Here is a 17562-nt window from a genome sequence, read left to right on the forward strand (position 1 = left end):
CACAGTGACCTCTTGTGGAAATGTTAACATTTCCAGCTCTTCGGGCAATGTAGGATGAGCTGTACCATATGCTAGGACTACAGTTTAAGCTTTGGAATAGACAAGTAAATATATAGTCAAGTCCCTGACAGATGAAAGCAAACCTTATCTGATCTGCCCCCAGTGCTGGGGTCATGAAAAACGTTTCTTTCACGTTGATAGTTGCATCTATCATTAAGAGGACTGACCTCTGTATCAGCTATACTGGGAAAAGATGCAGTGAGTGGTTTGGCAGCAACTGTCGGGCCTCTATAACCTGCTGTTAGTTGCTACTTGGATGCAGGTGCCAAAGAGACCACATCCCTAAAACCCTCTGCCTTGGTCATTACTTTTTTGGAAGTTGTACTTTGTCACCACCATCCCTGGGTATGGATCCCAGGGGATTATTATGAAGAGAGAAACTCAGCTAACTGATGTAAAACAGGTGTTGCCTGTACATTTAACTGACTTAAAGTTTGCTCTTTGTCTAAGTATATTTTCCACAACCACTTATACTCGGTGCTTCTCTGTTTCCCCAGTTTGCTTTCTCGTTTTCACATAGAGACAGGCTGGCTCTTTTCCTTCTCCATTACCTTTGTTTTCACTGAGGTTCTGCTCTGGTATTTACCATTTGTGGTATGTACTGGGTGTATCTGCAAACAGGCTGAATGTCTTTGAAGGCATTGCCACTGTACCTTGGCTAATGACTCCGGTGCTCGCTCAGCTCCCCTTGCATCACACTGCAGATGTCCCCTCCATCATCCCAGGAAGCAGGAGAGCCTCGGCAGCCCAGTTTCTGCTGGATCTGCTGCCAAAGGCTTTTGGGATAAGCTGGTGTATCCTTGTTTCCCAGCTCAGAAGCCCAGTCTACACATTTCCTGTGGCTTACAGCTCACTCTGAAGACTTTCAGGCTCCAAAAACAGCAGCGATCTAGAACTGAACTTGCATTTTCCCTCCAGAGCCCACTAAAGCAGCTCATCATTTCACACGTGTGTTTTGTGCAAATACATCACTAATAGCAAGCTAACACACTGTCCTGCTTTTTACTCTTCAGCAGCTGCCAGAGCTGGGTGGAATATCAGCTAGCTGGGAAGAAAACAGCTAGAAGTTTCTGCCTTTGCCACACCGATTTCTCCACCTTTGGGGGTGTTATGAAGCAGGAGATATAGTTATATGCACACGGAAGGTGCAGCCTGCGTCGATTTTTCCTTTCTGTTTGTTTTTGAGAGAAGCCCCAGCTGAGCCTCCTCCCGGCGGAACATGCAGCGGCGGTGTGCAGGGACAGCACTAGATGGTGCCGTCACACCAGTGCAGCCACCCGGGCCCTCCGTGGGACAGCCGGCAGCATCCCCGGGCAGCCTTCCCCGGCAGCATCCCCGGGCAGCCTTCCCCGGCAGCATCCCCAGGCAGCCTTCCCCGGCAGCATCCCCAGGCAGCCTTCCCCGGCAGCATACCCGGGCATCTCCGCACCCAGCGGCTGCACTTGGAAAGCCAAAGAAAGGGGCAGGAGGGACTCCGGCAGCACCGTCCCGCAGAGGGCTTGTTCCAGAGAGCAGAGCCTTTTGCTTGGGTGGGCTGCAGAGCACTCAAAGGCGCCAAATCTCGAAGCTGGCAAGAGCAGGTACACCAGGGAAAATACGCCTCGAGAGTATATTTTTTGTCCCCCACACAGCGGCAGCGCTGCCAGGAGAGACCCGTGAGCTGATAAGCAGGTGGCAGAGAAATTTCAGCACAGTGGAAAAACCGGCACATCCCTGCATACCATGTTCCAGCTGCACCAGGGAAGTGCAAGGCCAAGGGGAAGCAATTGTTTGAGCTTCAGTGCAGCTGCTGAAGTTCCCTGTCCCGGGGTTCAGAGAGGGGACGGAGCCTGAGCACGTCCTTGCCAGAGGGAGGGTGCATGTATGCACACGTGTATGTGAACACGAAGTACACAAATGTCCATCTGCTCCTCCAGTCCAGAGCGCTGACTTAAGAAGGGCTGAAAAATATTAATTCTCCAAGCAGCACCAGTAATACTCGCTCTGTTTAGTCTTTCTCCTCTCTGCTTAAAAGCCAGAGAATCTTCTCACTTTAGGGAGACTGTTCTCATCGTTTGGTTACGTTTGGAGATTACAACAGAATTAGAAAGAGCTGCAGATTTTTCCCTGGAACATTAAAACAATCTAACCTCAGCACTGCTCACTTGACAGTCTATTTTAGGCTCTTCTAAGCTGAGGAATCATTAATATTTCAGTCTAGGCCCATTTAAAATTCAAACATAACCTAAACTTTGGTCTGTGTGCTATATTTGGAGTAGAAGCCAGGTAGAGGGTTTTGGTGTCTCCCTTAAGAAAATTGGTAATGAGCAGGAAAATTGATCTTTACACTTCAAAGATCATTATTATTTAACCATACACTTTCATGTTTCTTATTTCTAGCAAATTTTTAAAAGCCCTCTTACCTGTCTTTCTTCTTGCAGAAAGGAAAGTACTAGCTTCACACTATCTTTGGCTCACTGGTAAGTGTTATGTTAAAGCTATGAGCTTATCTTTAAAATGAAGATACTCTTACTTCAAATACATACATACATATGAACATATTCTTTAAAGAGCACTTCATCCTTGAGAAGCCACAGTGGCCATATTATCTGCATTCCTGCAAACAGGTCACAAATTCATATTCAATAAAAGCACTGATTTTTTTTCAACTCATTTAAATCTTTTTCTGGACTTGCAGATTGTGGAGCCTCTCTGATTTTTTTTTTTCCTAATTCCAAGTTTGTCATAATAAACATTCTGTTTCCAGTAGCAGCAATCTTACATCACTTGATGCATGTTGGTCTCTGTTCCTGCAGTCCTCCAGCTGTGCTCTACTTCTTCCTTGCTTCTTGTCAGTGCCACCCACCACCACTTTCCTGCTAATTTTACTTTGTCTCTCAATGAGAAAAAAAAAAATCATTACCTTTCCTAGTTTACAATTCAGAATTCAAGTATTATTTTTTCAGTGATATGCCGAGGCTCCTGGTTTCTGTGGTACAGTATAGAAGTATAGCAGGTTGCTTTGTCATAGCACATCATCACTGTGTTCCCTGTACATAGGTCAAAACTGAAAGTAGGATTTTGAGACGTTTTAAGTAAAATCATCTCATTTTCTTGGATTGTTAGGTTTGATGCTACCCAAGTGATCCAAGCTCTCAGTTGGAAAGAGAAAATAAAACGTGATGCCTCTTCTATTGGAAAAATAAATAACTAATAACAGGAATGTCCAGAGCCTTGAGATGCTTCAAGGAATATTTACAGAAAGAAGTATTTTATCTGTTCTCTTCATGAGCAACTGTTGCCTATGAGTGAAAGAAAACAAAACAGTAATTTCAACATAGTCAATCTACTGCCATGATTAATATAAGCCCAGAATGAATATGAGCCTACTTCTACCGACTGGTGCCAATAATGGCTCAAGGGATTTGTCTGTTTGTTTGGAATTTTTAAATTAAGTATGCTTTTGTATGAGGAACTGTAAGCAATATGCCCAGCCTTTGCCACATCATTCATACTGATGCAAGTTTCCCCCTTGCATCTGCGAGGCATTAACTGGATCTGCTGTGAGGAGGAGAGAGGATGTATGAGCTGGAATCCAATTGCAGGATCAAGACAGATTATGCAAAAATCCAATAAAAGCATTTTCCCAGCAGGGAGACTTATGCCAAATTAAATAATGCTATTTTCAAGATTATTCAGCAAATACTCCAGAAGAGTTCATGTCAGCTCCAGAATAATGGACAGATCATATTTGTCCTTCAAATTCCTAATCATGCTCATGAAATGATAATGAAAACATTATCTGGGAGATTAAAAAATAAATGTAATTGGGCTAAGAAAACTTCCTCTGAATGAATAATGTTTCCCCCTTGCTCCATCTTCACCTAGCAGACTTTCCTTGGAGCTGTAACCTCCCAGCCTCCTTACATTAGTGAGCCAGTCTTGAAAACTTTACCCCTTTTTCGCCCTGGGCATACACTACCCTCAAACACTGCCTGAGCATCAGCTGTCTTTTTGTTACCCTCATGGCTGCCCTGGAATGGTGAAAGGGAGACATGTTAGTCCAGGCAGTTGTCAGGATTTCTGCTTCATACAGCTGCTTTTATAAGAAATTACAGGCACCACTGTCATGCTGCCTCTGGGACTGTCCAATGAAAATCTCCCAGAAATTAATTTACAAGTTCACCAGGAACCTGCTTACAAAGCAGAGACGACATATCGGGTAGGGGAGAGGAGGCCATAGTACTGCAAGGCTGAGGGGACACAGGAGAGCCCCCCAGGGGAACACTTGCAATCCGAGAAGGCATGGATTGCTCCCAGGCTGCTTCCTGAAGGCTTCCTGGGATGTCTGCCTTCCAGGGCAGCAACTGGCTTGCAAATGCCTTGCAGTTTTCCACAATTCCCTCTTGTCTAGCTGCTTAGAGAAACGGCATTGTGTTGGTTATCCTTTCTGTCCTTGTAGGAAGGACAGAGGCCTATCTGTAGAACAGATGATGAGGACAGGGTCAAGCTGACACAGAGACCGTCCCCAGGTCACAGCTCCTGTGGCATATCAGACTTCTGCTCCCCTCATTTCATGGTACCATCACTCCTTGCCCTGCCCATTGCAGAGGGGGTTGGAACCAGATGGTCTTCAAGGTCCCACCCATCCCAAATCATTCTGTGATTATACATAGCCTTTTCAAACTCTGGAAGTGGATGCCATTTTCAAGGGGGAATAGGAGATGCTTCCTAATACTGTTCTTCCTGTTCTAACAAGTTGACAGTACTTTTTCAAGAGGAATTTGAAGCAGAACAGACACATGCTAACTTTACAGACATTAGAACAGACAGCAGAACAGACACTAGACTCCTGACTTTAATTCTTACTTTTGTAAAGAGTACACATAAGTGCCCAACTAGAGATGACACCAGCCCTGTACCAGGTGCTAGCATTGTGGTGGCTGTTTCCACCTCTTTAGGAGTATCTCAAAACGTTCACAGAGCTAAGTTACTCCTCCTTTATCACATCATTCATCCCCCTGCCAAATTAGAACTCCAAATCCTATGCTGCCAATTCCACTCGCCTTCTGCTCCACATTGCTCCTTATTCCAAGCCACATCCTTCCTTGTGAGGCCATCAGCCTCCTCAGGCCTGCTCCCTTCCCATGTGGCAGCTGCGAATGACAAACATCCAGCGTTCAGCATCCAGACACGAACATCTCAGGAATCCTCTCTGCTTTTGGCAAGCCCCCTGCCCATCCCCAAGCACTTGCTGTATCCAAGCTGTGCAGGTTCCTCAGTAAGCACAGCTGCCTCCCATATGCTCTGGATTGCATGGGAAAGCCAGATCCACTTCCATAGCCTGAGCTAACAGGCAGGATACTTGAGTCGTTGCCAATAAAACAACCCTACAAGAGGAAACAGCAGAGAAACTTCCTCGGGATCCAAGAGGCTTGGACTCCAATCCCTAGTTAGATGCCTGTTCAGAGATTTCACTAACCAGTATAAATGCACAAATCTTGCAAACGGGGCAGCAGAGGCTGTGTACACCTTGAGCACAATGTGTGGCAGGAGATGCTGGTTCAATTTGTACCTCCAGCTGCCAAAAGAGGACAGTGAGATCAGTCCCCTGCAGTGTGAGCCCCCTGACACCATGCCAAAGCAAAATGAGGGACAGACAGTGTGCAGTATGCCAATATCCCTGCCCTTGCTGCAATCAGTACAACCAAGTATTTGCAGATAGCGGATTTAGCATTTTAGCTGAGAATAGGAAGGTACCAATTATTACAAAACTAGTTCAGGTGTAAACCTGTCTTGAGATGCAAACACTGCTAATCAGCCACAGAACATGAACAGCTGGAAAAACTTCATGTCTGAAGTCCAAGGTCTGCTAACATAAATAACAGATTTTTGGTGCCATGAGTATACCCTTGCTAAGCAGAAGTGGGGGAGCCTAGAAGATACCAGTTATGGGCCTAAGACTCTTGATCTGCTAATCTATAACAAAGGACATTTATGTTGTTGCTTTGCTGGAGTGTTCTATACTTTAGTCACACCAGCAACGCATATGATTTACTAATTTTTCATTCTGGCTCACTGAATGCTGTTTTCTAGCTTGAATTTTATAAAAGTATTTCAGCCTTCTGGAGTACCCTATTCTTACTTCTTCTGAAATATGCATATTTTATTGAAACTTAGAGCCAAATCATAATTTAATTCTGTTTAATTAGCTTCTTTAATTCACATCAAAACCTGAACGTCAATTCTCAGGAGCAAATCTAACTCCCTGAAGATGAAGCAACCACCAGAAAATAATTTACACTAAAGCAAGGTGAAAAAAAACTCACCACATACACAGGTTAGAACAAATTTGTAGTTGCATTTTATTCAATCAATGAAATCTACCTTAAAAACACAAAATCAAATTTAGTAACCCAATACACTGGATTAGAGAAAGCTTCAAGCTTTTAAGCACAAGCCAGAAGTCACAGTCTCAAGGAGAGTTTCAGAGGCCAAAGCAATACACTGGAACAAAGTAGTATCTCTTTGTGGAGACATGCTCCCTGCACCATTAGTGTGGTTTTGGGTGAAGCAGGTTTTTTTAGCTGTCAGTTATAAAAAGAAGATTTTCTATTTGTTTTGTTAGGTTTGTTGCATTGCTTACCTAGGCCCTGGATTAATGGAGAAAACAGACAAGTTAAAAGCCCTTGCCTGCTCAATTACTACCAACAGACAATTTACATTGTGGTAAAGCTAGCTTTATTTAAATGAGGTTCAGACAAGAAGTAACTTTACATATTATTAACAGCTTTGGAGCTACAAACGTAAGAATCAGGATTATACAGGTCATGCTTTTGTTATTTTGTTTTACCTGCTGCAGTTATTGCAATATGGCTTAAGGTACATAGGTATACAATTTGTACAAATTCAGCCAAGTTTGCACTTCTGAGGTGTTATTAAAGAGCATCATTACCTTGCAAGCCAACCTAAACGTGTGGAAATCAACTGAGGTTTTTGGAATTGCCCAAAGCTAAGGGGGAAAGCTGCCACTAACGATGGTCAGATATAGACTGGATTGTTTGAAACCATATTGTTTGGCTTTAAATATTTATATAATTCGCTCTGAGGTAAGGAAAAATCTTTTGATGCTTCCACATAGGTCAGCACCAGATGGTGCAATCACACCAGTGCAATCAGTCACATCACTTGCTGGACGTGCAGCCTTGAGGAGAGGCCAGCACCTGCCATAACAAGAGCATTTGTACACTAAAGCTGATTTTAAAATAAATTACTATACAGGTATGAGAGTGAGCTATTGTTCAACTTGATGGGCATTGGTTTCACAATGTGTGATCTGTAACCTTCACTTTGGAAATCAGAGCTGAAAGTACTGACTTGTACCCCTTGTTCGATTTTAACGTAAACTACGAAGGAGAGGACCAATTCCTGTTGGGGACAGACATCCCAGGACTCTGAGTCTTGGGGCTTTCTAAGTATCTTTATATACCCTCTCCATTCCGGTCTCAGCTGCTGTCAGTCCAATCCACCTTTCATGAAGCTTTTTAAGACCTCGATACCCCAAAAATCTCATCAGCTCTTTGAAATTCAAGGCAGAACTCATTACCAAGTCCTTTTTCTCCTCTTTCCTATTCCTGCTTCAGAAAAGACAGAATTGTCAGGAGTGGGGAGCATTTCAGAAAATGGTGTGGTGAGAAAACAGTTCAGGCAGTGGTTGGGAAAGAAGGAAGTGTGTATGCAGGAAAGATGTTAGACCTTAAAGGGCAGGGAAAGGTTTTGCATTGGATGGGGCAGTGACCAGAAATTAGCAGAGCTCGGAATGAGAGGGGCGAGATACAAACGCAGTGGCACAAGAACCACGTGACAGCGTAATGGTGGTGTCTGGAGGGTTCTCAAAAACCAGGGAGGGCTGCAAGTAGAAGTGATTAGTGGGTCAGGTCAGGGCTCTCCTTTTGTCATTAGAAATATCATAGTTCTACATTAAAATCAGAACTGGGTTTAGGATATACATATAAATATTCAAAGCAAGACAGCCAAATTTTTTGAGAGAATTTACAGGGGGGAAAAACCTGGAACAATAAATAGGAAACTACATGTTATCAATTTTTGCTCCAATAAGTATCAATTTCCTCTCCAGGCTACTCTACAATATTCATTTAAGGGAATGCCTAAACAGTACTGAAGTATCATTGCTCTACATTAAAATCAGAACTGGGTTTAAGACATACATATAAATATTCAATACATTACAGTCCAGTCCTGAGACCTGAAGTCTAGAACAACAGAGGAAGGGTATTTTCCATCTCCTTTCAAGCTACACTGTAGAAATAATTTCTGGCTTAATCAGGCCTGCACAAATACAACTGAAAGATGGACAGAGATACCTGAATGGGACTGAAAGGCAACAAACTCGAGCACCTTGCTCAACAATTTGTGCGTGATCCAGTTCCTGCTGTGTGACAGACGTATCCAGAAGTGTCATGTGTTCTCATCAGTCAGCCCTCCTCTTCCCCCTCACACACAAGCTGAGCAGCACCTATGGCCATTCACAGGTCAGATCAAGGCAGCTAGGAAAGATGTGAGGGGTAAGTGAGACTGCTAAAGAAGGGAGGAAGACTCAGGGACAAGTGAAGGGATTCAAGGAGATTGGACAGACAGGACACACATTAAATGAGGGGACAGTAATAACCATGGCAAAAATTCTAGTGGTCTGCCCAGTCACTCAGTGGTGCATCTCCAGTCTTAATGGACTATTTTGGGCAGAGACAAATAACCTTCAAATGGAACACAGGTATGGATACAGCCAATATTAAAGGCATTTTGTTTTTAACAAAAATGGCAAGGCGAGGTCTTCAAAGGAACAGATGTTAACATCCAAGAATAAAGGGTAGTGAATAAAGCTCCTGGTTCTGTGGCAGGATTGTCAGTTGTTCTCTAGGACTGGCATCTCTCCAAATACCACATGGATGCTTAGCACATCTGAAAGAAAGATGACAGTAAAAAAGCTTTAGTAATGACTGCTTACTTTCTAAAGAATATGTTATTTTTCCAAGCAGTTCTCAGAGATAAAGGTCTTATGACTTAGTGAAGCAAGTGCAGCATATATCCTAGGGAGAGACTGCACTTGTAATTTCTGATTCAAATTCTTCTGAAGTGCAAAGAACTTTGTACATGAGGCACTCCAGTTTTATCATGGAAGGCAATATTCACATATTTTAGGATTTTAAAAAGAGCTTTGTTATAGAGTGTGTTTGCACATTAAATTGATTTAACATGTTTGCACATTAAATTGTGTCATGTGAGTTCCTACCTAGGAAAACTGAAAAATACATTTACTACGTCCCAGAAATACCACACCAAAATACAGGCCAAGTCTGAGGACATTGAAACGAGGGCAGCCCTTCAACAAAGTAATTAAAAACAAAACAAACCACCACACCATATTAGAGATAAAAGGTTAGAGATCCTCACAACTATCTTAGAAAAAGAAATAAATAGTGGCTAAGAATGCTACTTACATTCAAGGCATCAGAGCCACTGAGTTCTGACTTTGTCTATCACAAGATGTTCCTTCTTGACAACTGTCATCCTCCCACATTTGTGTTTTCCCGTCTTCCACTGGTGGGTGATATGGTTGTTCTTCACTTTCTCTGCATGTTTGCTGTCCTGTATGTTGGTCTGAGATTTCCATAATGTACCCAACCTCTTTTTCCCTTAATTTTGGTGTGTGTATGTCTAGGGCGTCTTTGGTTGAATCTTCTGAAGTACTTTGTTCTAGGGTTGATTTCTGAAGTCTCACACTTCCCCTTGAAATGTCTTCAGGGCTTGTCATGATTGTTATAGAATTGTGACTTTGCCCATCTTTCAGCACCTCAGAAATTAAAGGCATGTCCTTTGTTTTTTCCACAGTTGCATGAATTTCTGCAGACTCAGTTAAGGTAGCAGTTTTCACTATTCCTGGTTGCTTGAGCTCTTGTTCTTTACTCCGTATCTCTTCCTCTTTTACTGGAAGCTGTTGATCTACCTGTGTACTTCCCAGAAGTTCAGGTACAATTATATCTGATAGGCCTTTCCCTATGGACTTAATGCTCTCCTCTGCCTCAAGGGCAGCCGACTCTTCTGTTTCTGCAAGTTTGTGAACAGCTGACTGGATGGCATTCATTACAATTTTTGTGCTCTGGGACTCTATGGTCACAGACTGAACAACATGCTTCTGAAATTCTGGGTGGCTGGGAGACAGACTATGACTGGAAGGAATACCATTGTGTTCGGCTTGTCCTGTGCTCTGGGGCCGCTCTTGCTCCTCTGATACCCCATTCATGGAAGCACAAGTTACTCTAGGCTTGGGTACCTCCACACTACCAAGCTCTGCAGTCCCACAGCCTGAACAGTCAGTATTAGAAATTGGAACCTCTTCAGAAGCCATTTGCTCTGGTGCGGTTGCCAAGGGCTGTACAGTTTTGGCTGTCATATCTGTGCATGTCGCAGTTTCTGCCACGACATGCTCTCCACCTGCTGCAGCTGCTAGAGCCACAGGAGTTTTCAGAGCCCCCAAGCTTTCAGCCTGTGGAAAGGCCGAGTCAGAGCCTTCCTCCTGCTGGACAGCAGTTGAACATTCATCATGTCTCACAGCTTCCTGTTTTCCATATTCAAATACTTCTTCGGCTCCTTCCAGCAATTGCTCATTTTTCTTATCTTCTTCCTGGAAGCCTTGACAGTTCAAGGTTTCTAGAAGTTCTTGTCCTTTTCTCACAGTATCTTCTCCAGCCAAACTCCTGGGTGTTTCACATTTCTCAGGACTTTTATCAGTGATAATAGCACTTCCATTTTCAACAATCTCTGGGCATGCTGATGCTAAATTAGATGCCCCATCTGCTTCAATCTGCACGGGAGCCTCAGCAACAACAGAAATGCTCTCCAACCGTGTTTCAGATCTGAGCACAGCACCTTCCACTTCGCCACCTTTGGCTTCATCACTCTTGGAGGGGGTTTCAGTTGTTTTGTCTCTGCATTGTGGCTCTATGACAGGCACACAATCTTTTGCTGCAATGTCCCTGTCAGACTCATCATTCATGCTCTGCTCAGCATCTGCAGCTGTTTCTGAGCCAACTGTTTTTGAAGGATGGGCAGAGGTTTTTCCCTTGCTCTGCAGTAGAACCTCAGGAACAGTGACTTCTGTGCTTTTTACTCCATTGTGCACAGCATCATCTTCCTCTCGCAGGGCAGGTGTCCTGCTAGGAACTCCTTTAGTACAAACTTGCTCTTCTGAGTCAGGAATTCCATCTTGTTGCTCAGTTTTAACAGGGACCACAGTGACAACTGCGTCTGTGCACTCTGATCCCACAGTGAGCATTCTGCCCTCTCCTTCAGCTGTAAGCCCCAAGGATGAGGTTTCATCCTCTGTCTTGTCCTGAACCTGTGGAGAATTGCAACAGATCTGTGAAAAAGGGAAGAAGCAGGGAGTGCCCAGCAATGTTCTAGGTGAAAAAAAACTGCAACACCCCAAAGGACAAGTGTTAGGGGAAGAGCACAAAGTGATGACATGGGGATTAGTAGCTCACCAAGATCCCAGCTTGTGTTGTTTCTGAGGACATGTAGCTCATTAAACAAAGGGCAGCCTCAAAATTAATTAAAGGAAGGGACAGCTGACAGCACTTGAAACAAAGACTAAGCTAGAAGATGAGGAGGTAGGGAAGAAGGCAGCAATGTGCCAGCCAGAGTAACTACAGTATTTAAAGCTGGAGATAGTGGTGTTGTTTCCATGTCCTTCCTTTGCAGAGGTACCTCAGCTTCACCTGTATTTCTGCCTGCAACTGAAGATACCATCCAATGTGTATGGTCTTACATGGATCACATCTGTATCTCAGGTGTTCATATAGTATCATATATTTTCAGTCACTTTGTGCAGTGCAGGAGCTCTAATGGCAATGCCTTCAGTACCTCTGCATCTATGCACACCATCTCTCACTCCATTTCTGCAGGCATTGCATCCACCTTACCCTGCACACAAGCTGCAGTGCCTGCTGCTTCTACTGCTTCTAGACATCTGTGTATCTCTCACTGGAAATGAACTTCAGTTGTCTCAGGCTGCACAAGGAAGGTCCTTGACAGTAATACACCCACAAATATACCTTGTTCTAAACAAGGTATAGAACCTAACATTTGCTGACTTTGACAAATCAACCTTTGTGTTTATATGCAACACTTACTGCATGCTTTCCTTCTGGAACACATTCATCTCTCGTCTCATCCACTGTCAACTCTGTAACAGGCATTTTCTCTTGTTCGGAAGGCTCCTCCTTCGCAAACAGCTCTTCCTTGGGAGTGATGGCTTTGATGCTGTGAAACTCTTTGTCATGTGATAAAGTTTCCTCTGTTGTCCTCTGCACTTCATTTACTTCTTTATCGTCTTCTAAATATCCTTGACATCCTTCCGTGCTTTCTTCCATCGCAGAAGGTATTTCACTTTTCTCTGAACCTTCAGGTAATACACTCTCTTCAACTCCGTTTTGGCCCTGAATGCTCCTTGAACTTTGCTGGGGCTGGGGGCCATCCTCTTTGTGTTCTTTTTCCAAGGACTGTTCAAGCAGAACAGTTTCCTGGCCAACAATGTTCCCATCTTTAGCACCACTTTTCACTTCTGACTCAAGTCCCTGCACTGTTGTAGTTATAGTTTCTGTCACAGCTCTTTCACTAACCACCTGTGTTACATCTGACTTTACTCTTTCAGCAACTTCATGAAGAACTTTTTGTGTCTGTTTGTCCAATTCTTTCAAATTTTGTTCAGTGGCCTCTACTTCTTGAACTGGTGTAGCTTCCTCTGTAGTATCTGGGGTTTCCAACAACTGTGAAACAGCAGAAACCATCTCAGTTGTCTCCTCGGCAAGGGACACCTCCATGGTTTCTTCAGCACAGGAAGCTTCTGCTGTCTCCAGAGCAGTCACAGCTTCAGAAGTTAGCTCCAGCTCACTTGCTGTGGTGTCATCACTTACATCCTTTCTAGTCTCTGGCACTGTCTTAGCAGCTACCACTGCATCCTCCACAGTAACACCCGCTTCAGCTGTTTTCTGAGTTTCTTTCTCTTCCTCTTCTCTTGCCTGCTCAATGCACTCTGTCAGAGCAGCAGATATCCATGATGGTGACCTTTCCTCAATGCTGCTCACTGCCCTTTCTTCCGCAACAGCAACTGCATGTACCAGCCCCTCAGATCCTTGCTCCATCCTTAGGGTCTCCTCTAACTTTTCTGCTCTCTCTTCCTCACTGGTTTGTTCTCTCATCGCTTCAGCATCTTTCGCTCGTTGAGCTTCCATTTTCTCCTGTTCTGCTGCTTCATACTCAGATAAAGGAACAACAGCTGGAACATCAGAATCTTCCTCAGCTGTTTCTGCCATGTCTTCTCTTGCTTGTTTAAGATGTGCTGGTTCTGGCTTTCCATCTGACTTTTTCTTCCTGCGTCCAGGCATCAGTTTTCTAAATGGAACCCACGATTCATCTTTCCCAGGCTCACCATCCGATGTTGAATGCTCCAGGCTAGATCCCACAACAGAGTCATCAGTTCTCTCTTCTACTCTGGTTTTGGATCTCCTTCTTGGAGTAACTAACCTTTTAAATGATTCCCATGTTGAAATCCCTTCACTTTCAGATGGGCTTCCAGCTTGTTCGGGGGAAGAATTCCCTTGTCCTTGATCACTCTCCTGAGAGCTAGTAAGAACTGCATCTGTTGCTGTTTCTTTGCTCTGTCCAGACTCTTCTACTTTTTGGCTTTCTTCATCAGATGATGATGACTTCCTGGCTCTTTTCTTTGAAGAACCTACACATATGAAAGTTTCCCAGGACACAGAGGTGTCAACTTTTCTTTTGGGCTCTTCTGTAATTTTCTCTGGTTTCTGGTCAATCCCATTTTCTTGTATTTCTCCCTGATTTTCATCAACAACATTTTCAGTTGTAGATACTGCAACACTCTTTATCTTATCAATTTCTTCTTCTTTATCACTTTCAGAAGGCCTTCTGACACGTTTCTTGGGAGTCACCATCTTTTTAAACGATGCCCAAGGTGTAACAGTTTCTCTTTTTCGCTCCACATCTGGAATTGTGGCGTCTTCACTTTCAGTGACCTGCATTCCATCTGCAGATTTTTCCAAAGAGGGAATTTCACTCATCTCCTCAGGAGAAGAAGCAGAACTCTCCCCCTTTGGTTCCTCTGGGCTATCTGGGGAATCTGATAAGTGCTGAATTGGTTCCCCCTGCTCCCCTAACTTAGATTCTTCTCTTTTACCTTTTTGCTTCTTTCCAGACAGTTTTTTCAATCCAGTACCTGTAAAGAGTTTCTTTAAAGGGCTGCCTTGTAGTTTAGTCTTTTCTTGAGAAGACAGGAGTTCTGCTTCATTTGTGATACCTTCTGGAGGCCTCTTTCCAGCTGCCTCTTCAGAAGTTATTTCCATGGTTGTTTCATCTGGTTTGACAGTATCAGCAGTATCTGTGCCAGGTTTTCCCTGTAGTCCTCCATCAGCGGGTTTGACTGACTGTTGATTATCCTCTGTGTCAACTGATTGCTCAGAAGTAGAAAAGGACTTTGATTCAGGAGCACTGAGAGTTGACTTTGTTTCATGTTCTTTGCTTTCCTTCTTCTCTGTGGTTCTCTCCAGAGCTTCTCCCTGTGCAACATCTTCTGCTGTGGGTGACATTTTCAATTCTGCTCCCTCTGTTTTTTCCTCTAATGTCTCTTTCCCAAGTAGAGCATGTTTATTTCCTTCTCTTCCTTCAGATTTTCTAAGCTGATCACTAGAAATTTCCATTGCCACAGATCCTGTTTCAAATGTCTCTTCAGAGGCTATTTCAGTTCTCTCATCTATTTCACACTTCTCCACTGACTCCAGTTTTTCTCCCACAGATAGGACTTCTGAGGATGTTTTCAATTTTTCATCCACACTGTCAGTGACAAGAGATACTACTGATTTTTTTTTTAGTGGCTTCTCTGTTGTCTCACCTTCTTTCTCTCCTTCTTCAGTTTTTTCTTCCTCTTTACCAAGATTTTCTGAGACTTCCAGCAGTTTCCTTTCTTGATCATCTTCATCTTTTTTTCCCTCTGCACTTTCTTTGACAGCTGCTGCTGCTGGGTCCTCTTTTTGTCCCTGCTCATCACGCTTGACTACCTCTTTCTCTTCGCTTCCTTCTACTCCTGTGGCTGCCAGAGTCTTTTCTGACTCCTGCGTTTCACCTTCACTTTGCTCCTTTTCATGCACTTCACCAGTTACTGCTGTCACATTCCTCTCTTCATCCTGCTTCTCAGATTCAGGTTTCTCCTCCTTTTCACCGATTTCAGTTGTTAATGTTGTCCCCTCTTTTTCCTTCTCCTCTTCTTTCACAGGAGACTGTTGTTCATCTTCTTTAGGCTTCCTAAAACTTTTCTTTTTTCTAAATCCAGTCCATCCTTGAGTAAAAAGTTTTCTTAATGGTGATGCAGTTTCAGTGGCTAAGGCAGCTGGCTGAGAATAAACCTCAGTTGCTTCTGGTATTTTAGGAGATTCATCTTCTGTTTTTTCATTTTTCAGTGTATCTTTGGTATTGTCTTCTGCAGAGAGTACATCCTCAGGCACTGCTGTTTCTTCTGAGGCAACTTCTTTTTGATCATCAGCTCCTTCAGGGACCTGTGTTTCCTTTTTCACAGTAAGCAGCTGAACTGGATCTGATTTTCCTGTCTTTTCCTTCTTCACTGTAAATCTGAACCCAACAAATTTAAAAACCTTTTTAAAACCCAGATCATAAGACTGTGGCTCTGCCACCTGGTCTTCTGCAACTTCTTCCAAAGCTGGCAACTGCTTAATTGAATGAGCATCCTCCTTCTCGGCATCTACACCGTCCTTGGTGCCCGAGTCAGATGGATTTGTCTCCACAGTTTCAGTGTCTTCCTTCAAAGTTACACTGGAATGTTCTGTTTGTCCAACTGTTTAAACAAGAACAAAAGCCCAGTTAATTTCTAAATTTAAAGTTATATTATACCTTTATATATTTTTTAATTATTACCAATTTTCATAAACATACATATTCTATTATTACCTGGGTACCTTTTCTATATGCTACTAGTACATTAGTTTCTGTTCTATCACTATTATAATTATTTTCCTTCTTCATATCATTGTACAATTCTTTCCACAGTTTAGTTGCAAACACACCTTTCAAGCTTATATTCTCTTATTCTATACCCTGATTTTGCAGTACTTTTTGTGTGGTTTATTTTTTTTTTTTACATTATAGCAAATTTGGGTAAAAAAAAAAAATTTCTATTGCAGACTATACAGGATAATATATGCAATTATTCCTGAAGCAAAGCTCAATAACTATTTCCATGCAGATAGATACATCTGAGGAAACCCAACGAACAAAAAAAAACCTGCAAACAAACAAAACAAAACTCAAAAAAAGCCTGTTGACCTAAAATGATGACGAAAAAAAGAAAGCTTATTTTACAGCTCTGTCCCAAAAGAACAGTAAATTGTGAAAAAGCCCATGGGAAATTAGCCGGTTTTCTGAAAATTCGTAACCCCTACAAAACAGTTAGGTAACAATATATTGCTTTGAAGATCACGAATCATTGGAATTCTCCCATACAATATATGTGTGTATTCAATACATACATAGCGTCACCATCTACAGCAATTCCACGTTGCTTAAAATGAATGAGGTTGCTACTATGCAAGAATGTAAAACTCCACTGCTCACATGTCTTTTTTGATAATTTTGCATTATCTTTTCTTTGAGGACAGTTTGCTTTTTTCCTTCAGGTCACTGGCAACCTGCTAGGATAATTTAAGTGTTATTGCTCCTCTGGCCAACTCAAGTTCAGAGACTGGCATGTAAATTACATCTATGGCATATTCAAGACCCTAAAAGATTCTTGGACTTGGATGTTGTCAGGATTTCAGTTTAATATTGTTCTTGACCCTAGATTTTGTGCAACAGGCAAAAGTGCAAGGCCATGAAGGAACATACTGTTTCTCTCTGACCAAACCTGTTGGAGTGCAAAGATGAAAAAATAAAATTATTTTAAAATATTCAATGTTGAATAGCAACACCCTAGAAGAAGACATGGTCCCTTTTTTTTAAGCTGTACATGTGCTATTTCAATGTCCAGAGGCAGAGGAGACAGCTTTACAAAGCATGTGATCATCAACTTCCCCAAAGTGATTTGGTTTTTAATTGAACCACTTTCAAGTTGTCTCTGACTCTGCAGCTGGCCCTGCTTTGCCAGAACACCTGATCTCCAGAAGTCCCTCACAGCCTCTTACCTGGTTCTCCCTTTATTAAGGGCTGCTTCTTCAGAAGCACACAGACAATGCAGGCCAGGTAAGGCTGCAACTAACTACACAATAAGCAAAATAAAATCTACAAGGGTACTGGCTTCTAACTGCTATGCAGAGGGCAAATTAAATTTCACTGTCAGCAGCCTACTGGTGGTTGTTTCTAAGTAAACATAAGCAAATCTTTTTGTTTTTCGTTTATCTAACAGTTTAATATTATTTACCT

General features: G+C 42.8%; 1 protein-coding gene across 2 annotated transcripts in view; it reads right to left on the bottom strand.

Annotated features, from left to right (window-relative positions):
• Positions 1-6380: 6380 nt before the first annotated feature.
• AKAP12 (A-kinase anchoring protein 12) overlaps positions 6381-17562 on the bottom strand; it is a 30225-nt gene continuing 19043 nt past the window's right edge. For both annotated transcript variants that reach the window (XM_053973759.1, XM_053973760.1), the window contains 3 exons: positions 12249-15982; positions 9558-11455; positions 6381-9018 (listed from right to left, as the gene is read on the bottom strand). In XM_053973759.1, coding sequence (XP_053829734.1) covers positions 9560-11455; positions 12249-15982 — 5630 coding nt within the window. In that variant the 3' untranslated portion in view covers positions 6381-9018; positions 9558-9559. The remainder of the gene's footprint in view (positions 9019-9557; positions 11456-12248; positions 15983-17562) is intronic.

The sequence above is a fragment of the Vidua macroura genome, chromosome 3 (assembly GCF_024509145.1).
Source record: "Vidua macroura isolate BioBank_ID:100142 chromosome 3, ASM2450914v1, whole genome shotgun sequence".
NCBI lineage: Eukaryota > Metazoa > Chordata > Aves > Passeriformes > Viduidae > Vidua > Vidua macroura.